This window comes from Salvelinus namaycush, chromosome 1 (assembly GCF_016432855.1).
Source record: "Salvelinus namaycush isolate Seneca chromosome 1, SaNama_1.0, whole genome shotgun sequence".
NCBI lineage: Eukaryota > Metazoa > Chordata > Actinopteri > Salmoniformes > Salmonidae > Salvelinus > Salvelinus namaycush.
The window spans coordinates 4,786,726-4,812,687 of record NC_052307.1 but is presented as its reverse complement, the minus strand read 5'-3'; the positions used below and the strand labels follow the sequence as shown (position 1 = coordinate 4,812,687).

General features: G+C 42.6%; 1 protein-coding gene across 1 annotated transcript in view; it reads right to left on the bottom strand.

The window, feature by feature from the left end:
* The window catches only part of LOC120050155 (probable phospholipid-transporting ATPase IM), a 62,538-nt gene that overhangs the window by 17,410 nt on the left and 19,166 nt on the right, over positions 1 to 25,962 (bottom strand). Inside the window, exons 5-14 of the mRNA XM_038996828.1 lie at positions 13,436 to 13,497; positions 12,866 to 12,938; positions 12,588 to 12,658; positions 11,243 to 11,325; positions 10,690 to 10,848; positions 9,754 to 9,842; positions 9,311 to 9,504; positions 8,728 to 8,936; positions 2,147 to 2,190; positions 929 to 1,094 (exon numbers count right to left, since the gene is read on the bottom strand). Coding sequence (XP_038852756.1) covers positions 929 to 1,094; positions 2,147 to 2,190; positions 8,728 to 8,936; positions 9,311 to 9,504; positions 9,754 to 9,842; positions 10,690 to 10,848; positions 11,243 to 11,325; positions 12,588 to 12,658; positions 12,866 to 12,938; positions 13,436 to 13,497 — 1,150 coding nt within the window. The remainder of the gene's footprint in view (positions 1 to 928; positions 1,095 to 2,146; positions 2,191 to 8,727; positions 8,937 to 9,310; positions 9,505 to 9,753; positions 9,843 to 10,689; positions 10,849 to 11,242; positions 11,326 to 12,587; positions 12,659 to 12,865; positions 12,939 to 13,435; positions 13,498 to 25,962) is intronic.

Genomic DNA, 25,962 nt, shown 5'->3' with positions numbered 1-25,962 from the left:
TATGATCCTTAACTAGCCTCTCAAAGCACTTCATGATGACAGTTGTGAGTGCTATAGGGCGATAGTCATTTCGTTCAGTTACCTTTGCTTTCTTGGTTACAGGAACAATGGTGGACATCTTGAAGCAAGTGTGGACAGCAGACTGAGATAAAGAGAGATTGAATATGTCTGTAAACATTCCATCCAGCTGGTCTGCGCATTCTCTGAGGACGCGGCTAGGGATACCATCTGGACTGGCAGCCTTGCGAGGGTTAACACATTTAAATGTCTTACTCGTGTTGGCCACGGAGAAAGTGAGCCCACAGTCCTTGGAAGCGGACCGCGTCAGTGGTACTGTGTTATCCTCAAAGCAGGCGAAGAAGGTGTTTAGCTTGTTCGGGAGCAAGACGTCGGTGTCTGAGACGTGGCTGGTTTTACCTTTGTAGTCTGTGATTGTCTGTAGACCCTGCCACATACGTCTCGTGTCTGAGCCTTTTAATAGTGACTCCACTTTGTCTCTGAACTGATGTTTTGCCTGTTTGATTGCCTTACGGAGGGAATAATTACACTGTTTGTATTTGACCATATTCCCAGTCACCTTGCCATGGTTGAATGCAGTGGTTTGCGCTTTCAGTTTTGCACGAATGCTGACACCTATCCACGTTTTCTGGTTTGGGTAGGTTTCAATAGTCACAGTGGGAACAACATCCCCTATACACTTCCACAGTCACCGCCTATCTCTCTCTCTTTCTCTCTCTCCCCCTCCCGCTCTTTTTGTTGCATACATACATGAATATGGATAAACACACAGTCTTCCCTTTCAGACACACACAATCTCAACATCTCAAAATTGCTTCATTAACAAACAAATGCTTCCCACTATCACAAACTCTCTCTCCCTCTCTCTGTCTCTCTGTCTCTCTCTCTCCCCTCTCCTCTCGCTCCTCACCCTCTATCTTCTCCTCAGCCATAACAGTGTGACAGAGGGCCAATAGTCTGAAGAAGGACTGGACTTCAGGACTCTCCAGCTTCAAAGCCTCCACCAGGGAGTGATCATGGAACGAGAAGTGATGATCAGCCAAAGGGTTGAACGACCAGTCCACTGTTTCTGTGTGCTGGGGGAGAATGGGGGTAGAGAGAAAGAGAGAGCCTTGTGCTACTCATGTTCTTGACTCGCAGTAAGTACTAGCAGTAAGTACTAGCAGTAAGTACTAGCAGTAAATACTAGCAGTAAGTACTAGCAGTAAGTACTAGCAGTAAGTACTAGCAGTAAGTACTAGCAGTAAATACTAGCAGTAAGTACTAGCAGTAAATACTAGCAGTAAGTACTAGCAGTAAATACTAGCAGTAAGTACTAGCAGTAAATACTAGCAGTAAGTACTAGCAGTAAATACTAGCAGTAAGTACTAGCAGTAAGTACTAGCAGTAAGTACTAGCAGTAAATACTAGCAGTAAGTACTAGCAGTAAATACTAGCAGTAAGTACTAGCAGTAAATACTAGCAGTAAGTACTAGCAGTAAATACTAGCAGTAAGTACTAGCAGTAAATACTAGCAGTAAGTACTAGCAGTAAGTACTAGCAGTAAGTACTAGCAGTAAGTACTAGCAGTAAATACTAGCAGTAAGTACTAGCAGTAAATACTAGCAGTAAGTACTAGCAGTAAATACTAGCAGTAAGTACTAGCAGTAAATACTAGCAGTAAGTACTAGCAGTAAGTACTAGCAGTAAGTACTAGCAGTAAATACTAGCAGTAAGTACTAGCAGTAAATACTAGCAGTAAGTACTAGCAGTAAATACTAGCAGTAAGTACTAGCAGTAAATACTAGCAGTAAGTACTAGCAGTAAATACTAGCAGTAAGTACTAGCAGTAAATACTAGCAGTAAGTACTAGCAGTAAGTACTAGCAGTAAGTACTAGCAGTAAGTACTAGCAGTAAATACTAGCAGTAAGTACTAGCAGTAAATACTAGCAGTAAGTACTAGCAGTAAGTACTAGCAGTAAGTACTAGCAGTAAATACTAGCAGTAAGTACTAGCAGTAAATACTAGCAGTAAGTACTAGCAGTAAGTACTAGCAGTAAGTACTAGCAGTAAGTACTAGCAGTAAATACTAGCAGTAAGTACTAGCAGTAAATACTAGCAGTAAGTACTCATAAATCTAATACTCACCTCGTTGATCTCCTGTCTCTGGCCAGTGTAGCCAAATACTTCCCCTGGAAAAGAAGATGGATATTGGATGAGTTAATGTATATGTATTTGTATTTATTACAGATCACCATTAGCTGCTGCCAAGGCAACAGCTACGCTTCCTGGGGTCCGGCAAAATTTGAAAAACATTACAATACATTCATTACAGAATTCACAACACAAAATCCATGTGTACGTGTGTGTATAGTACGTATGTTATCATGTGTGTGTATGCATGTCTGTGCCTATGTTTGTGTTGCTTCACAGTCCCCGCTGTTCCATAAGGTGTATTTTTATCTGTTTTTTAAATCTGATTCTACTGCTTGCATCAGTTACCTGATGTGGAATAGAGTTCCATGTAGTCATGGCTCTATGTAGTACTGTGTGCCTCACATAGTCTGTTCTGGACTTAGGGACAGTGAAGAGACCTCTGGTGGCATGTCTTATGGGGTATGCATGGGTGTCCGTATGCTAGTATTTTAAGCAGACAGCTCGGTATATTCAGCTTGTCAACACCTCTTACAAAAACAAGTAGTGATGAAGTCAATCTCTCTTTCACTTTGAGCCATAAGAGATTGACATGCATGTCATTAATCTTAGCTCTCTGTGTATTTTTAAGGGCCAGCTGTGCTGCCCTGTTCTGAGCCAACTGCAATTTTCCCAAGTCCCTCTTTATGGCACCTGACCAGACTACTGAACAGTAGTCCAGGTGTGACAAAACTAGAGCCTGTAGGACCTGCCTTGTTGATAGTGTTGTTAAGAAGGTAGAGCAGTGCTTTATTATACTGTTATATCAATATGTTTCGGCCATGACAGTTTACAATCCTGGGTTACTCCAAGCAGTTTTGTCACCTCAACTTGCTCAATTTCCACATGATTCATTACGAGATGTAGTTGAGGTTTAGGGGTGTAGTGAATGATTTGTCCCAAATACAAAGCTTAAAGTCCCATGGAAGGGGCACCGATCCCGGAGAAGTTAATTAATGGGTTCATGCTTATTAGTAACTGGAATAAGCAATTGCATAAATGTGTCAAGTGCAGCGTCTGGTTGCTCCTCATTACACACCACAGACCAGCAAATATTATTTACATCATCAACATAGGAATCACTACAAAACTTTATGTATGACCTCTTATACACTATATTAGGCCCAGCCTTTGGATCTTTGGTTTTCATAGATATGGATACTATATTGTGATCACTACATCCTATGGATTTGGATCCTGCTTTAAAGCAAATTTCGGCAGCATTAGTAAAGATGTGATCAATACATGTTGATGATTTCATTCCTGTGCTGTTGCAGGCATTGGTTACAGTTTGACGTTTTTTCTTGAGTGGAAAGCTTGATGAGAGCCAGTCAATATTTAAATCACCCAGAAAATATACTTCTCTGTTAATATCACATACATTATCAAGCTTTTCACACATGTTATCCAGATCCTGACTGTTAGCACTTGTCACGTTCTGACCTTAGTTCCTTTTTTATGTCTTTATTTTAGTTTGGTCAGGGCGTGAGTTGGGGTGGGCATTCTATGTTGTTTTTCTATGTTTTGTTCTATTGTTCTATTTCTATGTGTTTGGCCTAGTATGGTTCTCAATCAGAGGCAGGTGTCAGTCATTGTCTCTGATTGGGAGCCATATTTAGGTAGCCTGTTTTCTATTGTGTTTTGTGGGTGATTGTTTCCTGTGTTAGTACCATACGGGACTGTTTCGGTTGTTTGTTTGTACTTTTGTTATTTTGTTCAGTGTTCTGTTGAGTTATTAAATATCTCATTATGGACAATTACCACGCTGCACATTGTTCCGATCCTTGCTACTCCTCCTCAGACGAAGAGGAAATCCATTACAGCACTGTTAGTGGTCTATAGCAGCTTTCCACAAGAATGGGCTTTAGGTGAGGCAGATGAATCTGTAGCCATATTACTTCAACAGTATTTAACATGAGATCTTCTCTAAGCTTTACAGGAATGTGGTGCTTTATATAGACCACAACACCGCCGTTGGCATTTCTGTCTCTTCGGTAAATGTTATAACCATGTATTGCGACCACTGTATCATCAAAGGTATTATCTAAGTGAGTTTCAGAGATAGTCAGAATACAAATGTCATCTGTTACAAGCAAGTTATTGACTTCATGGACCTTGTTTCTCAGGCTGCAGACGTCAATATGGGCTATTTTTAGCACTTTTCTGGGTTGCTTGATTGTTTTTAATGCTTTACTGGGAAACTTATCAGATGTAGACTTGCTCATGTTATTTATATTGGAGCTGATAGTGCAGGGTGAGCTGCACAAAGTGGTCTTCCTACAAGTACACACTGCCTCAGTGCTAACAGTGTAACTCTAGGTCATAGGCTCATGATTACTGCATACAATAGCTGTAGGATTAACAAAGGTATTCAGGGCATTTAAGGGGACATAAATTAAGTTACTTACATTGTGTCTGCCAACGCCCCGGGGATAATGTACATTTGATGCAGCATTATGACAACTCAGTGTCACAATGGTAGTGGTTAGAGGGCGGCAGCGTAGCCTAGTAGTTAGTGTAATGTAAATGTAAATGTTAGAGCGTTGGACTAGTAACCGAAAGGTTGCTGGATTGAATCCCAGAGCTGACAAGGTGAAAATCTGTCGTTCCGCCCCTGAACAAGGCAGTTAACCCACTGTTCCCAGGCCGTCATTGTAAATAAGAATTTGTTCTTAACTGACTTGCCTAGTTAAATAAAGGTAAAATAAAAAACTGAGCTGTTCTTGGGTCATTGATGGTGTGTGTGTGTGTGTGTGCCTGCCGATGTACCATCTGTACCTCACCGTAGCTCTCCCTATGTACCATCTGAACCTCACCGTAGCTCTTCCTATGTACCATCTGTACCTCACCGTAGCTCTCCCTATGTACCATCTGAACCTCACCGTAGCTTTTCCTATGTACCATCTGAACCTCACCGTAGCTCTTCCTATGTACCATCTGTACCTCACCGTAGCTCTCCCTACGTACCATCTGAACCTCACCGTAGCTCTCCCTATGTACCATCTGAACCTCACCGTAGCTCTTCCTATGTACCATCTGTACCTCACCGTAGCTCTCCCTATGTACCATCTGAACCTCACCGTAGCTTTTCCTATGTACCATCTGAACCTCACCGTAGCTCTTCCTATGTACCATCTGAACCTCACCGTAGCTCTCCCTATGTACCATCTGTACCTCACCGTAGCTCTTCCTACGTACCATCTGAACCTCACCGTAGCTCTTCCTACGTACCATCTGAACCTCACCGTAGCTTTTCCTATGTACCATCTGTACCTCACCGTAGCTTTTCCTATGTACCATCTGAACCTCACCGTAGCTTTTCATATGTACCATCTGAACCTCACCGTAGCTCTCCCTATGTACCATCTGAACCTCACCGTAGCTCTCCTTATGTACCATCTGAACCTCACCGTAGCTCTTCCTATGTACCATCTGAACCTCACCGTAGCTTTTCCTATGTACCATCTGAACCTCACCGTAGCTTTTCCTATGTACCATCTGAACCTCACCGTAGCTCTTCCTATGTACCATCTGAACCTCACCGTAGCTCTCCCTAGGAACCATCTGAACCTCACCGTAGCTCTCCCTAGGAACCATCTGAACCTCACCGTAGCTCTTCCTATGTACCATCTGAACCTCACCGTAGCTCTTCCTATGTACCATCTGTACCTCACCGTAGCTCTTCCTACGTACCATCTGAACCTCACCGTAGCTCTTCCTATGTACCATCTGAACCTCACCGTAGCTCTTCCTATGTACCATCTGTACCTCACCGTAGCTTTTCCTATGTACCATCTGAACCTCACCGTAGCTCTTCCTCTGTACCATCTGAACCTCACCGTAGCTTTTCCTATGTACCATCTGTACCTCACCGTAGCTCTCCCTATGTACCATCTGTACCTCACCGTAGCTCTTCCTATGTACCATCTGTACCTCACCGTAGCTCTCCCTATGTACCATCTGAACCTCACCGTAGCTCTCCCTATGTACCATCTGAACCTCACCGTAGCTCTCCCTATGTACCATCTGAACCTCACCGTAGCTCTTCCTATGTACCATCTGAACCTCACCGTAGCTCTCCCTATGTACCATCTGAACCTCACCGTAGCTCTCCCTATGTACCATCTGAACCTCACCGTAGCTCTTCCTATGTACCATCTGAACCTCACCGTAGCTCTTCCTATGTACCATCTGAACCTCACCGTAGCTCTTCCTATGTACCATCTGAACCTCACCGTAGCTTTTCCTATGTACCATCTGAACCTCACCGTAGCTTTTCATATGTACCATCTGAACCTCACCGTAGCTCTTCCTAGGACCCATCTGAACCTCACCGTAGCTCTTCCTAGGACCCATCTGAACCTCACCGTAGCTCTTCCTATGTACCATCTGAACCTCACCGTAGCTCTCCCTATGTTTCATCTGAACCTCACCGTAGCTTTTCCTATGTACCATCTGAACCTCACCGTAGCTTTTCCTATGTACCATCTGAACCTCACCGTAGCTTTTCCTATGTACCATCTGAACCTCACCGTAGCTTTTCCTATGTACCATCTGAACCTCACCGTAGCACTTCCTATGTACCATCTGAACCTCACCGTAGCTCTCCCTATGTACCATCTGAACCTCACCGTAGCACTTCCTATGTACCATCTGTACCTCACCGTAGCTCTTTCTACGTACCATCTGAACCTCACCGTAGCTTTTCCTATGTACCATCTGTACCTCACCGTAGCTCTCCCTATGTACCATCTGTACCTCACCGTAGCTCTCCCTATGTACCATCTGAACCTCACCGTAGCTCTCCCTATGTACCATCTGAACCTCACCGTAGCTCTTCCTATGTACCATCTGAACCTCACCGTAGCTCTCCCTATGTACCATCTGAACCTCACCGTAGCTCTTCCTATGTACCATCTGAACCTCACCGTAGCTCTTCCTATGTACCATCTGAACCTCACCGTAGCTCTTCCTATGTACCATCTGAACCTCACCGTAGCTTTTCCTATGTACCATCTGAACCTCACCGTAGCTTTTCATATGTACCATCTGAACCTCACCGTAGCACTTCCTATGTACCATCTGAACCTCACCGTAGCTCTCCCTATGTACCATCTGAACCTCACCGTAGCACTTCCTATGTACCATCTGTACCTCACCGTAGCTCTTCCTATGTACCATCTGTACCTCACCGTAGCTCTTCCTACGTACCATCTGAACCTCACCGTAGCTCTTCCTATGTACCATCTGAACCTCACCGTAGCCCTTCCTAGTTACCATCTGAACCTCACCGTAGCCCTTCCTAGTTACCATCTGAACCTCACCGTAGCCCTTCCTAGTTACCATCTGAACCTCACCGTAGCCCTTCCTAGTTACCATCTGAACCTCACCGTAGCCCTTCCTAGTTACCATCTGAACCTCACCGTAGCTCTTCCTATGTACCATCTGTACCTCACCGTAGCTCTCCCTATGTACCATCTGAACCTCACCGTAGCTCTCCCTATGTACCTCACCGTAGCTCTCCCTATGTACCATCTGAACCTCACCGTAGCTTTTCCTACGTACCATCTGAACCTCACCGTAGCTTTTCCTACGTACCATCTGAACCTCACCGTAGCTTTTCCTACGTACCATCTGAACCTCACCGTAGCTTTTCCTACGTACCATCTGAACCTCACCGTAGCTTTTCCTATGTACCATCTGAACCTCACCGTAGCTCTTCCTATGTACCATCTGTACCTCACCGTAGCTTTTCCTATGTACCATCTGAACCTCACCGTAGCCCTTCCTAGTTACCATCTGAACCTCACCGTAGCACTTCCTAGTTACCATCTGAACCTCACCGTAGCCCTTCCTAGTTACCATCTGAACCTCACCGTAGCTTTTCCTATGTACCATCTGAACCTCACCGTAGCTTTTCATATGTACCATCTGAACCTCACCGTAGCTCTTCCTAGGACCCATCTGAACCTCACCGTAGCTCTCCCTATGTACCATCTGAACCTCACCGTAGCACTTCCTATGTACCATCTGAACCTCACCGTAGCTCTCCTTATGTACCATCTGAACCTCACCGTAGCTCTCCCTATGTACCATCTGAACCTCACCGTAGCTCTTCCTATGTACCATCTGAACCTCACCGTAGCTCTCCCTATGTACCATCTGAACCTCACCGTAGCTCTCCCTATGTACCATCTGAACCTCACCGTAGCTCTTCCTATGTACCATCTGAACCTCACCGTAGCTCTCCCTATGTACCATCTGAACCTCACCGTAGCTCTCCTTATGTACCATCTGAACCTCACCGTAGCTCTTCCTATGTACCATCTGAACCTCACCGTAGCTCTTCCTATGTACCATCTGAACCTCACCGTAGCACTTCCTCTGTACCATCTGAACCTCACCGTAGCTCTTCCTATGTACCATCTGAACCTCACCGTAGCTCTTCCTCTGTACCATCTGAACCTCACCGTAGCTCTTCCTATGTACCATCTGAACCTCACCGTAGCCCTTCCTATGTACCATCTGAACCTCACCGTAGCACTTCCCGTTGATGGAACACTTATTGAATGTCATGATGTTCTGAGTGAGTGTTCCGGTCTTGTCCGAGAAGATGTATTTGATCTGACCCAGCTCCTCGTTCAGCGTGGTGGTCCGGGCCTTAGCCGGGGTGTCACTATGGGCATGGTACATCTTCCTGTCCCAGTCGATGTAGAAACTGTTCCCCAGGCGGATGACCTCCACACTGCAACACACACACAGGGATAATGGCATTTTACATAACCTTAACAGACATGTATCTGCGAGGTATCTCAATTAGGCATAAATCCAATAAGCAATTACACAGCAAAACAGATGCACTCACACACACACACACACACACACACACACACACACACACACACACACACACACACACACACACACACACACACACACACACACACACACACACACACACACACACACACACACACCTGACAGATCTGATGAACAGTGAGACAGACAGACCTGATGAACAGTGAGACAGACAGACAGACCTGATGAACAGTGAGACAGACAGACAGACCTGATGAACAGTGAGACAGACAGACAGACCTAATGAACAGTGAGACAGACCTGACGTAGAGGGAGATGGGTACGACGGTGTTGAGGATTATGACGTAGGACCAGAAGGTGAGGAAGCCGGAGAAGGGGGCATCAACTCCCCCCTGTCTGGGCAGGAAGGCCGTGAACTCTGACCCCCAGAGCTGCTCCCAGATCCTGTTGCCGATGGCCAGGATGGTGCACATGAACGCCAGGAAGCCAAAGATCTACTGGCAGAGAGGGTACATAGGTCAACAGATGGGTACAGATACATGAACATGTGACATGTTTGATATAAACATGGAAAACTGGTACTGCATAAGCTAATTCATATGAGTCCGTGTTTAAGTGAGTACATGGATCTGTAAGTAGTACAGTCCGTGTTTAAGTGAGTACATGGATCTGTAAGTAGTACAGTCCGTGTTTAAGTGAGTACATGGATCTGTAAGTACAGGACATATTACTGCTGGACTCACACAGAGGACGAGCACGTTCATCAGGCGGTCGATGCTGGTCCTCTTGAAAGTGGTCTTCCCACAGTTCTGCATCAGCTTAGTCTCTGGACCTGGACCACAAAAGGATCACAGGGTTAGTATTTAAGTGGCTACATGTGACAATTTAGAGATCATTTCCATTTCCTCATTTCCTTTCCTTTTGAAGAGTTTCTAATCACGAAGATTATAACAGAATAAATATTTAGATTTGGTCAGTCAGGGTTAGGTATTCGCAGTTGAGGTTTATACTGGCCAGCAGAGGGCGTGCTGAGTCTAACTGACCTGTGAACCAGCACCATCCTGACCTCTTACCTTTGACCTTTTACCTCCGAACAGCACCAGTCCTGACCTCTACCCTCTCACTTCTGAACAGCACCAGTCCTGACCTTTACCCTCTCACCTCCGAACAGCATCAGTCCTGACCTTTACCCTCTCACCTCCGAACGGCACCAGTCCTGACCTTTACCCTCTCATCTCTGAACAACACCAGTCCTGACCTTTACCCTCTCACCTCTGAACGGCACCAGTCCTGACCTTTACCCTCTCACCTCCGAACAGCACCAGTCCTGACCTTTACCCTCTCACCTCTGAACGGCACCAGTCCTGACCTTTACCCTCTCACCTCTGAACGGCACCAGTCCTGACATTTACCCTCTCACCTCTGAACAACACCAGTCCTGACCTTTACCCTCTCACCTCTGAACGGCACCAGTCCTGACCTTTACCCTCTCACCTCTGAAGGGCACCAGTGCTGACCTCTACCCTCTCACCTCTGAAGGGCACCAGTCCTGACCTCTACCCTCTGACCTCTGAAGAGCATCAGTCCTGACCTCTACCCTCTCACCTCTGAAGGGCACCAGTCTTGACCTTTACCCTCTCACCTCTGAAAGGCACCAGTCCTGACCTTTACCCTCTCACCTCCGAACAGCACCAGTCCAAAACACCACTCTGTGTTCCTGAGGGTGCAGCCCCTCAGCAGGATCTTGTCATTGTCCAGAGAGTATTTCTGACCGGCATTAGTCAGAGTTCCTGTGAAACGGTCTAGGCGGTTGTTGGGGGGCTCACAGCTCACCTCGCCTTCAGAGAGTAGGAAGGAGACACAAGGTTCGTCAGGTAGGAGAGGAGAGTGGGTCATCATAAGGATTAAACTTCCTAATCTACAAGCTAGTTCAAATGAAACTTTATTTCTCACATGCGCCAAATACAACAAGTGTATCCGCTTACTTACAAGCCCTTAACCAACAGTGCAGTTCAAGAAGAGTTAAGAAAATTCAAGTAGACTAAAATAAAAAGTAATAATAAAAAGTAACACAATAAGAATAACAATAACAAGGCTATATACAGGGGGTACCGGTACCAAGTCAGTGTGCGGGTTAGTTGTTCATAACTATATATGTTTTCAACTGGCAATTAGCTGTATGCCTTTATTATAACTATGTAGTGGCTAACCACTTCCCTGTGGGAGACTCACCACTGAAGGAAGCCAGGTTATGGATGTTGTCCCCCATGTCTCCTGTGACCGTCACAGCTTGCTTCACTTTCAAATTAGTCTCACTGAGAGGAGGAGGAGGAGATTTGATTTCATTAGGATCTCTTTTAGTCCTCATTTGGACTAATCTTGCAAGAGTTCTTTAAACATTAAAATACAATTTATAATACAATCACATTTTCACATATAACACCCTGTTACAAACAGACATAATACACTGGCATATTGACCAGATAAATACTTATAGATTGATTCCTTTATCTACAATTAGTCCAACACAACCTTCCAATTTATAATTTTTAAACGGTTCTAAAGTACTGTTTGAATTTATTTATTGAAAGGTTTTTGGTTCGCTCAGATAAATTATTTAATTTCTTTATTGCTCTGAATCAACATTTTACTTAGCCTATTTCTCTTTTCTGTCTGGATAACACATAGATGGTGGACAATCTATTCCTAGGTGTCACGCCCTGACCATAGAGATCCTTATTTATTCTCTATGTTTGGTTAGGTCAGGGTGTGACTCGGGTGGGAGAATCTATGTTTTCTATTTCTTTGTGTTTTTGGCTGAGTATGGTTCCCAATCAGAGGCAGCTGTGTTATCGTTGTCTCTGATTGGTGGATCATATATAGGTTGTCATTTTCCGTTTGGGTTTTGTGGGGAGTTATTTTCTGTTTAGCTGTTTTTGTTGCCTGACAGAACTGTGCGCTTTGTTTTTTCTACTTTGTTATTTTGTTGCGGTGTTCAGTTTATTAAAAATCATGAACTCCTACCACGCTGCACCTTGGTCTCCTTCTTCATCCCACGACACACGTTACACTAGGATTTACTGAACATCTGTCTCTTACCAACTGAATACCGTTGTGAATAGAGTTTGGCCGTTTTAAATGGTGTATATTATGAAATAAAATAAGCATTTTTTTATTTTTATTATCTTGTTGATTGATGACCAACCAAGAGCATTGTGCATGACTACAATAGAAGAACCATATCTCCACCTTAAAACAATCCTTGCTGCTTTGTTCTGTGCAATCTGTAGCCTCCTAATTTCACTTGCTGAAGGAGAGGAGGAGGAGAGGAGGAGACAAGGAGGAAGATAGGAAGAGGAGAGGAGGAGGATGAGAGGAGGAGGAGAAGAGGAGGAGAGGACGATAGGAGGAGAGGAGGAGACAAGGAGGAAGATAGGAAGAGGAGAGGAGGAGGATGAGAGGAGGAGGAGAAGAGGAGGAGAGGACGATAGGAGCAGGAGAGGCATGAGTATGAAATAGACACAGGCTTTGTACAGTAGATGAACAAACAAACCGACACACAGACACGCACACTGACCCGTCCAGTTCAGCAGTCTCTATGTAGACCAAGTTGAGAGGTTCACTACTAGAGAGCAGCAGCAGGTCTGCCTGAAATCACAGAGGGAGAGATTCACATAGTCAGATTCACTGAAAGACACTGAATATTAAAGACACTGAATATAGGCACCTGTTTCACACCCAGTCTATCACGATGGTCTCTTATGCCAGAATCAGCTGAAACAGACGACCAAAGAGACCTGAAACGGTATGTTGTAATGAACACACAGGAAGGTTGGTTCAGTGTTCTGTTCTCACCGTAACAAACTGGTTGTTTCCAAGTTTGATGATGTCACCCACATGAACATCCATCCATTTTTCACTCCGTAGTCTAGAGAGAGAGAGAGAGAGTGAGATAGTGGGTGGGGTGGGGGAGGGAGGGAGAGAGAGAAAGAGGGGTAGGAAAGAAGAGTATTTCAAGTTTCAACTTTTTCAAGACAGTAGACATCCTCGCTCTATTTTTTGGGATGAGGAAGAAAATGTATGGAGGGGTCAAATCTGTGTACGACCTATTTTCCTTTCAACTCCTGTCTGTGACTGTCTGTAAGCCAGGAGAAAGATCAACAGGAAGAAAACAAGAACTTCCTGTTGCCCGCAGCTGCTTCCTGTTGTGCCTCCTGAAAAGAGGGCATGTTGCCCAACTGTCCCTGCCCGAGGCACTCACACATTTGCTGTGGAAAAGGATTTGGGTGGAGGACGGTGGAGAGAGCAGGGTGGGGACAGGGAGCAGGAAGGGGCAAACAATCTGAACAAACACAACCAGTGTACCATTATGAGTTGTGTTCATTATGTACTGTTAGAAACCAATAGTAGATCTCATGAACTTACTCTCCATCGATGAGCACTGTGACCTTCCGGTTGTTCACCTGGGTGTCACTCCTGTGGCGGTTCTATTAGGACAGACATGATTATAATAACATTAGACTGGACTTGTGAATGGAGGGAATTCCAGTCGACTTAAATCATTACAAAGGCTTCTGTCCGGCAGAAACATCTTCTTTCTCTGGCTTAAAACCTTTTGTCAATAGGGGGGCGCTATTTTCACTTTGTAAAAAATCGTGCCCAAATTAAACTGCCTCGTACTCAATTCTTGCTCGTACAATATGCATATTATTATTACTATTGGATAGAAAACACTCTCTAATTTCTAAAACCGTTTGAATTATATCTGTGAGTAAAACAGAACTCATTTTGCAGCAAACTTCCTGATAGGAAGTGAAAAATCTGAAATCGAGGCTCTGTTCCAGGGCCTTCCTATTAATTTGCCTGAAATCTATGGATCTACATGCACTGCATACGCCTTCCAATAGATGTCAACAGGCAGTGAGAGGTGGAATGGGGTGTCTAGCTTGATCTGAGGCCGAACAAGAGCTTTTGGAATGACGTGTCAGGAATTTTCATTGTCTTGGAAGGCGCGAGAAGGAACCCCAGATTGCGTTCTGAAAAGCTTTCGGTATAGACGTTAGATATCTGGCTCTGATTTTATTTGATAAATGTGATAAAAACATCATAAAGTAGTTATTTAAAACCGAGTTATATCAGTTTATTGAACGTTTATTGCGATTTTCGGAATGTTCTTTTCTTTGCGTTATGTGAAGTTGGGCACGTTTGCGCCACATGGCTAGCTTTGGCTGCTAATTCGACAGGAGAAGAGGACATTCTACAACCAAACAACGATTATTCTGGACAAAGGACTCCTTGTACAACATTCTGATGGAAGCTCATCAAAAGTAGGAACCATTTATGATGTTATTTCGTATTTCTGTTGAAAATGTTTAGTCATATTTTCCGCCCTTATTTTGGGCGCTGTCTCGCTATAACGTAAGCTGTATGTCGTACTAAAGTTATTTTTAAAAATCTAACACAGCGGTTGCATTAAAAACTAGTGTATCTTTCATTTGCTGTCCAACATGTATTTTTTAGTCAAGTTTATGATGAGTTATTTGATTAGATTAGGTGACTGTCCAAGATTTCTCCGGACAATTTTGTGCATTTTGACTACGTATTCACATTGTAAAACCACGATTTGTACCGCTAAATATGCACATTTTCGAACAAAACATATATGTATTGTGTAACATGATATTATAGGACTGTCATCTGATGAAGTTTGTCAAGGTTAGTGAATAGTTTTATATCTTTTGCTGTTTTTTTGCGATCGCTACCTTTGCGGTGAATGAATGCGGTTGTGTGGTTGGCTATTGTAGTAAGCTAATATAATGCTATATTGTGTTTTCGCTGTAAAACACTTAAAAAATCTGAAATATTGGCTGGATTCACAAGATGTTTGTCTTTCATTTGCTGTACACCATGTATTTTTCATAAATGTTTTATGATGAGTATTTATGTATTTCACGTTGCTCTCTGTAGTTATTCTAGCTGCTTTGGTGATATTTGTGATTGTAGCTGCAATGTAAAACTATGATTTATACCTGAAATATGCACATTTTTCGAACAAAACATAGATTTATTGTATAACATGTTATAAGACTGTCATCTGATGAAGTTGTTTCTTGGTTAGTGACTAATTATATCTTTATTTGGTCGAATTTGTGATAGCTACCTATGCGGTAAAAAAATGGTGAAAATATGCGGTTGAGTCTTTTGCTATTGTGGTTAGCTAATAGAAATACATATTGTGTTTTCGCTGTAAAACATTATAAAAATCGGAAATGATGGCTGGATTCACAAGATGTGTATCTTTCATCTGGTGTCTTGGACTTGTGATTTAATGATATTTAGATGCTAGTATTTACTTGTGGCGCTATGCTAGGCTATGCTAGTCAGCTTTTTTACTGATGAGGATGCTCCCGGATCCGGGATGGTGACCAAGTAGAATTATAGGTCAGAGGTTGTCTAAACGTCTGGTTTGGGTCTGGAGTCTCACAAGACCAGCCAGCAAAATGACTGCCCACCGCCACTGTGTCGCTAAAGACGGTCAACATCTCCTCAACAAGAGCCAATTATGACAAGCCGAACAATATGATCTCACTAAAGCAACCAACGGGGCGGTGGCCCATGAGCATGAAGGCAGAAAGGTCACTGACTACGTCCCAAATGGCACCGTATTGCACTACCTTTTGACCAGAGTCTATGGGCCTTGGTCAAAAGTAGTCCGCTACATAGGGAACATGGTGCAGTTTGGGTTGCAGGCAGTGTCGCCACCCGACCTAACAAACAGACCCTTGTTTTGCTACTGAGGTTAACGTGGAACAAAATTACATTTACATTTCCCAAAATGCTACAGTATCAGGTTGCCAATCCACTCAATAACAGACAATAATAGTAGTACATGTTTGTTTAACGCTGGAATTGAGAGGTATTTTTCCTTATATAGTTTTAGTTTTGAATCTAGGTTCCTGCTTGAACAACAGAACATATGAAAACACGTCAGAATGATTTAGAAATGTTAGGGCAGGTCGTCTAACATGTTGACCAATCCGCTCGTGTTACGTGCGCCAACATTGCAAAATAAATGTACAATTACATGTCACTCAATCATTTCATCCATACTGCTCGCGCGCGTCAACGAGCATCTGCGTTATCTGATGCTAAAATAGAACAGGTACTTTTTTTGACGCGTCACGCCCTGCAAGTCCCGCCTCTCCAATCTCCTCATTGGTTTTTAGGAGCACATACCTACGTGGGTGATTAAAAGATGAACTGAGGTCCACACTCCAGTCCAGTTGGTGGTGGTAATGCACCTTAAAGTTGGTTGCCAACCGCCATATAAAGTCCACAGAAGAAGAAGAAGACTAAAGGAAGAGAGATTTTTTTTTTACTAGAAACTAACTAGGTGTCCCCTTTTATCTTTGGATTAATTATCGGAGTAGAGAACACACGATTTTGTGTGACTCAAAAATGGGGTCAAAATTCTACAAATATCCAGAAAAAAAGACTTTCAGGTGAAATAACAATCCAATGTTTATATCCCAGAACAAATTAGCTAGAAACTACAAGCTAGCTAGCTAAATGGCCATGAATGTTTCATGTGTTTTGACCTGTCCCCATATTATTAATGTAGTTGGTTCAGAGTTGGTTTTGATATTTCAACCTGCGTGTCCTGATCGCGTCTGGTGTGGATGGACAAAATGAACATGCACGCGGTGGTGAACACATTGACGCACCCGCGTGCCCAGTCTAGTTAGCATGTACGGTAATGCCTGAGGGGAAGTGAGAACAGAGAGGGAATCTGAGTTGTTACTCAATTATGTTACTGATATTCTCCTTGTCAGCTAAAATAATGACTAAATCAGTGTACAGTCCATAAAGGTTATTAAAGTAAACAAAAAATGAAACTAAAATTGGAAACTGAAATAAAAATGACAATGAAAAATATTTGAAAATCTAAAACGATACTGAAACTATTATCTTTGACTACAAAACAAACACAAATAAAATAAAAACCATTATAACTTTATGTTTAATTGTATTTTTTTTCTTCTAAACTTTGAGCTAAAATCAAATAGTGATTTAACTTTAGCTGGCTGGCTTGCTGCATAAGATAACTGCATATACCAGTAACGTTATTTGATAACTTGTTAGATGCCGTTATGTTTTTCCAAAACTTTGGTTTACTTTAATGTAGCTGTAAGCTAGGTGTTGATAGCAACTGGCTGACTCATGCAGTGCTAACGTAATGATAGCATGCTGGTAGGGCTAACGTTAGCAGGCTAGTAGGGCTAATGTTAGCAGGCTAGTAGGGCTAACGTTAGCAGGCTAGTAGGGCTAATGTTAGCAGGCTAGTTGGCTAGCAACCTTGCAAGCTGATTTGTAACACAAAAATTCAAAGTATATGCTTATAAGTTGGATGAAAATTACATTGAAACCAGTAGTAATGAGTATAAACGATTTAGTTTAATTTGAAGTTTATTTTTGTTGGAGTTTACATCATAGGGACTAGGCTGGCTTGCCAGCTCCTCCATTTAACATCACACCCCCCAATTAGAATCTTGGGGATTCTAATCGATTTTATGTAACAACTCGAAAAATAGAAAAGAGTTGTGACTTTGCATTGGGACTTTTGATGTGTATACTAATACAAATCCATATGCTACATGTGGTTATGGTTATGCTACCTACCGTTTAATAACCTCTACAGGATCGGTGTGTCCCCCACGGGACGGTTGAGCTAACGTAGGCTAATGCAATTGGCATGAGGTTCTAAGTAACAAGAACATTTCCCAGGACATAGACAATCTGATATTGGCAGAAAGCTTAAATTCTTGTTAATCTAAATGCACTGTCCAATTTACAGTAGCTGTTACAGTGAAAGAATACCATGCTATTGTTTGAGGAGAGTTATTTGAAAAGTTATTAATAAACCAATTAGGCACATTTGGGCAGTCTTCATACAACAATTTGAACAGAAATACAATTGTTCATTGGATCAGTCTAAAACGTTGCACATACACTGGGGCCATCTAGTGGCCAACATCTAAATTGCACCTGGGCTGGAATAATACATTATGGACTTTCTCTTGCATTTCAAAGATAGATATTTTACCAGATCTAATGTGTTATATTCTCCTACATTCATTTCACATTTCCACAAACTTCAAAGTGCTTCCTTTCAAATGGTATCAAGAATATGCATATCCTTGCTTCAGGTCCTGAGCTACAGGCAGTTAGATTTGGGTATGTCATTTCAGATCCTGAGTTTCAGGCAGTTAGATTTGGGTATGTCATTTCAGGTCCTGAGCTACAGGCAGTTAGATTTGGGTATGTCATTTCAGGTCCTGAGCTACAGGCAGTTAGATTTGGGTATGTCATTTCAGGTCCTGAGCTACAGGCAGTTAGATTTGGGTATGTCATTTCAGGTCCTGAGCTACAGGCAGTTAGATTTGGGTATGTCATTTCAGGCAAAACAAAAAAAGGTGGCAGATCCAAATAAGACACTTTATGTTGGTGTTTCCTTTATTTTGGCAATTACCTGTATCATTGACAGTATTTCATGAGACCAGGACCGGTAACTTTATTATTAATTGGATGTTCTGCTTTTTTTTAACTTCACCCCAAAAAATCAAACAAATATACAATGATTAAGCTTTAACTTACTTGACTATTATATATACTGTATATATATATATATATATATATATATATATATATATATATATATATATATATATATATTATTTTATCCTTAGAAGCCTACTGTACTTTGAAGTTGCATCGCTCTTATCTTTTCTAGATAAAAAAAAAAACAACTCACAAAAACATAAAAAGTACAGACAATTACTCACTCAAATACAAGAGAGGGAGAGAGAGCGAGGGAGAGATAGAGGGAGTGAGAGAGCAACAGAGCACGGAGGAATGGAGAAAATAAACATGAAATAGAGGTGTATGAGTTCAAGGAGAGGAGGTACAGTAGCTAGAGAAGGATGTAGCTACAGAAAAACATCAACAAGTCTCAACTCCTGAACCAATGACATGATGACAATACCGCCACCAACACGGAAACAGTAACCATGGAAATACAGATAAGAGCCAGAGGCAGGATTTCAGTGAGAGAGAGAGAGGAGTGTGGAGTGCAGTGACACAGCCTAACTAACACTAGTCTGAACCTCTACTGCCTCTCACCAGCCCAGTACACCAACACAATACTCTCCTCTACTACCACAACACAATACACTCCTCTACTACCACAACACAATACACTCCTCTACTACCACAACACAATACTCTCCTCTACTACCACAACACAATACTCTCCTCTACTACCACAATACACTCCTCTACTACCACAACACAATACACTCCTCTACTACCACAATACACTCCTCTACTACCACAACACAATACACTCCTCTACTACCACAACACACTACACTCTACTACCACAATACAATACTCTCCTCTACTACCACAACACAATACACTCCTCTACTACCACAACACAATACACTACTACCACAACACAATACTCTCCTCTACTACCACAACACAATACACTCCACTACTACCACAACACAATACACTCCTCTACTACCACAACACAATACTCTCCTCTACTACCACAACACAATACACTCCTCTACTACCACAACACAATACTCTCCTCTACTACCACAACACAATACTCTCCTCTACTACCACAACACAATACTCTCCTCTACTACCACAACACAATACACTCCTCTACTACCACAACACAATACTCTCCTCTACTACCACAACACAATACACTCCTCTACTACCACAACACAATACACTCCTCTACTACCACAACACAATACTCTCCTCTACTACCACAACACAATACACTACTACCACAACACAATACACTCCTCTACTACCACAACACAATACACTCCTCTACTACCACAACACAATACACTACTACCACAACACAATACACTCCTCTACTACCACAACACAATACACTCCTCTACTACCACAACACAATACACTCCTCTACTACCACAACACAATACTCTCCTCTACTATCACAACACAATACACTCTACTACAACAACACAATACTCTCCTCTACTACCACAACACAATACACTCCTCTACTACCACAACACAATACACTCCTCTACTACCACAACACAATACTCTCCTCTACTACCACAACACAATACTCTCCTCTACTACCACAACACAATACACTCCTCTACTACCACAACACAATACACTCCTCTACTACCACAACACAATACACTCCTCTACTACCACAACACAATACACTCCTCTACTACCACAACACAATACACTCCTCTACTACCACAATACAATACTCTCCTCTACTACCACAACACAATACTCTCCTCTACTACCACAACACAATACTCTCCTCTACTACCACAACACAATACTCTCCTCTACTACCACAATACTCTCCTCTACTACCACAACACAATACACTCCTCTACTACCACAACACAATACACTCCTCTACTACCACACCACAATACTCTCCTCTACTACCACAACACAATACTCTCCTCTACTACCACACCACAATACTCTCCTCTACTACCACAACACAATACTCTCCTCTACTACCACAATACTCTCCTCTACTACCACAACACAATACTCTCCTCTACTACCACAACACAATACTCTCCTCTACTACCACAACACAATACTCTCCTCTACTACCACAACACAATACACTCCTCTACTACCACAACACAATACTCTCCTCTACTACCACAACACAATACACTCCTCTACTACCACAACACAATACACTCCTCTACTACCACAACACAATACACTCCTCTACTACCACAACACAACACACTCCTCTACTACCACAATACACTCCTCTACTACCACAACACAATACTCTCCTCTACTACCACACCACAATACACTCCTCTACTATCACAATACAATACTCTACTACCACAACACACTACACTCCTCTACTACCACAACACAACACACTCCTCTACTACCACAACACAATACACTCCTCTACTACCACAACACAATACTCTCCTCTACTACCACAACACAATACACTCCTCTACTACCACAACACAATACACTCCTCTACTACCACAACACAATACACTACTACCACAACACAATACTCTCCTCTACTACCACAACACAATACTCTCCTCTACTACCACAATACACTCCTCTACTACCACAATACAATACACTCCTCTACTACCACAACACCAACACAATACTCTCCTCTACTACCACAACACAATACACTCCTCTACTACCACAACACAATACACTCCTCTACTACCACAACACAATACTCTCCTCTACTACCACAACACAATACACTCCTCTACTACCACAACACCAACACAATACTCTCCTCTACTACCACAACACAATACACTACTACCACAACACAATACACTCCTCTACTACCACAACACAATACACTCCTCTACTACCACAACACAATACTCTCCTCTACTACCACAACACAATACTCTCCTCTACTACCACAACACAATACACTCCTCTACTACCACAACACAATACTCTCCTCTACTACCACAACACAATACACTACTACCACAACACAATACTCTCCTCTACTACCACAACACAATACACTCCTCTACTACCACAACACAATACTCTCCTCTACTACCACAACACAATACACTCCTCTACTACCACAACACCAACACAATACTCTCCTCTACTACCACAACACAATACTCTCCTCTACTACCACAACACAATACACTCCTCTACTACCACAACACACTCCTCTACTACCACAACACAATACACTCCTCTACTACCATAACACAATACTCTCCTCTACTACCACAACACAATACACTCCTCTACTACCACAACACAATACACTCCTCTACTACCACAACACAATACACTCCTCTACTACCACAACACAATACACTCCTCTACTACCACAACACAATACTCTCCTCTACTACCACAACACAACACACTCCTCTACTACCACAACACAATACACTCCTCTAATACCACAACACAATACACTCCTCTACTACCACAATACTCTCCTCTACTACCACGACACAATACACTCCTCTACTACCACAACACCAACACAATACTCTCCTCTACTACCACAACACAATACTCTCCTCTACTACCACAACACAATACACTCCTCTACTACCACAACACCAACACAATACTCTCCTCTACTACCACAACACAATACACTCCTCTACTACCACAACACAATACTCTCCTCTACTACCACAACACAATACACTCCTCTACTACCACAACACAATACACTACTACCACAACACAATACACTCCTCTACTACCACAACACAATACACTCCTCTACTACCACAACACAATACTCTCCTCTACTACCACAACACAATACACTCCTCTACTACCACAACACAATACACTCCTCTACTACCACAATACTCTCCTCTACTACCACAACACAATACACTCCTCTACTACCACAACACAATCCACTACTACCACAACACAATACACTCCTCTACTACCACAACACAATACACTCCTCTACTACCACAACACAATACTCTCCTCTACTACCACAACACAATACACTCCTCTACTACCACAACACAATACACTCCTCTACTACCACAATACTCTCCTCTACTACCACAACACAATACACTCCTCTACTACCACAATACACTCCTCTACTACCACAACACAATACTCTCCTCTACTACCACAACACAATACACTCCTCTACTACCACAACACAATACACTCCTCTACTACCACAATACTCTCCTCTACTACCACAACACAATACTCTCCTCTACTACCACAATACTCTCCTCTACTACCACAACACAATACACTCCTCTACTACCACAACACAATACTCTCCTCTACTACCACAACACAATACACTACTACCACAATACAATACTCTCCTCTACTACCACAACACAATACACTCCTCTACTACCACAACACAATACACTCCTCTACTACCACAACACAATACACTCCTCTACTACCACAACACAATACACTCCTCTACTACCACAACACAATACACTCCTCTACTACCACAACACAATACACTCCTCTACTACCACACCACAATACACTCTACTACAACAACACACTACACTACTACCACAATACAATACTCTCCTCTACTACCACAACACAATACACTACTACCACAACACAATACTCTCCTCTACTACCACAACACAATACACTCCTCTACTACCACAACACAATACTCTCCTCTACTACCACAACACACTACACTCTACTACCACAACACAATACTCTCCTCTACTACCACAACACAATACTCTCCTCTACTACCACAACACAATACACTCCTCTACTACCACAACACAATACTCTCCTCTACTACCACAACACACTACACTCTACTACCACAACACAATACTCTCCTCTACTACCACAACACAATACTCTCCTCTACTACCACAACACAATACTCTCCTCTACTACCACAACACACTACACTCTACTACCACAACACAATACACTCCTCTACTACCACAACACAATACACTCCTCTACTACCACAACACAATACACTCCTCTACTACCACAACACAATACACTCCTCTACTACCACAACACAATACTCTCCTCTACTACCACAACACAATACTCTCCTCTACTACCACAACACAATACACTCCTCTACTACCACAACACAATACACTACTACCACAACACAATACTCTCCTCTACTACCACAACACAATACACTCCTCTACTACCACAACACAATACTCTCCTCTACTACCACAACACAATACACTCCTCTACTACCACAACACAATACTCTCCTCTACTACCACAACACAATACACTCCTCTACTACCACAACACAATACACTCCTCTACTACCACAACACAATACACTCCTCTACTACCACACCACAATACACTACTACCACAACACAATACACTCCTCTACTACCACAATACACTCCTCTACTACCACAATACACTCCTCTACTACCACAATACACTCCTCTACTACCACAATACACTCCTCTACTACCACAACACAATACACTCCTCTACTACCACAATACACTCCTCTACTACCACAATACACTCCTCTACTACCACAACACACTCCTCTACTACCACAATACACTCCTCTACTACCACAATACTCTCCTCTACTACCACAATACACTCCTCTACTACCACAACACAATACTCTCCTCTACTACCACAACACAATACTCTCCTCTACTACCACAACACAATACACTCCTCTACTACCACAACACAATACTCTCCTCTACTACCACAACACAATACTCTCCTCTACTACCACAACACAATACTCTCCTCTACTACCACAACACAATACACTCCTCTACTACCACAACACAATACTCTCCTCTACTACCACAACACAATACACTCCTCTACTACCACAACACAATACACTCCTCTACTACCACAACACAATACTCTCCTCTACTACCACAACACAATACACTACTACCACAACACAATACACTCCTCTACTACCACAACACAATACACTCCTCTACTACCACAACACAATACACTACTACCACAACACAATACACTCCTCTACTACCACAACACAATACACTCCTCTACTACCACAACACAATACACTCCTCTACTACCACAACACAATACACTCCTCTACTATCACAACACAATACACTCTACTACCACAACACAATACTCTCCTCTACTACCACAACACAATACACTCCTCTACTACCACAACACAATACACTCCTCTACTACCACAACACAATACTCTCCTCTACTACCACAACACAATACTCTCCTCTACTACCACAACACAATACACTCCTCTACTACCACAACACAATACACTCCTCTACTACCACAACACAATACACTCCTCTACTACCACAACACAATACACTCCTCTACTACCACAACACAATACACTCCTCTACTACCACAATACAATACTCTCCTCTACTACCACAACACAATACTCTCCTCTACTACCACAACACAATACTCTCCTCTACTACCACAACACAATACTCTCCTCTACTACCACAATACTCTCCTCTACTACCACAACACAATACACTCCTCTACTACCACAACACAATACACTCCTCTACTACCACACCACAATACTCTCCTCTACTACCACAACACAATACTCTCCTCTACTACCACACCACAATACTCTCCTCTACTACCACAACACAATACTCTCCTCTACTACCACAATACTCTCCTCTACTACCACAACACAATACTCTCCTCTACTACCACAACACAATACTCTCCTCTACTACCACAACACAATACTCTCCTCTACTACCACAACACAATACACTCCTCTACTACCACAACACAATACTCTCCTCTACTACCACAACACAATACACTCCTCTACTACCACAACACAATACACTCCTCTACTACCACAACACAATACACTCCTCTACTACCACAACACAACACACTCCTCTACTACCACAATACACTCCTCTACTACCACAACACAATACTCTCCTCTACTACCACACCACAATACACTCCTCTACTATCACAATACAATACTCTACTACCACAACACAATACACTCCTCTACTACCACAACACAACACACTCCTCTACTACCACAACACAATACACTCCTCTACTACCACAACACAATACTCTCCTCTACTACCACAACACAATACACTCCTCTACTACCACAACACAATACACTCCTCTACTACCACAACACAATACACTACTACCACAACACAATACTCTCCTCTACTACCACAACACAATACTCTCCTCTACTACCACAATACACTCCTCTACTACCACAATACAATACACTCCTCTACTACCACAACACCAACACAATACTCTCCTCTACTACCACA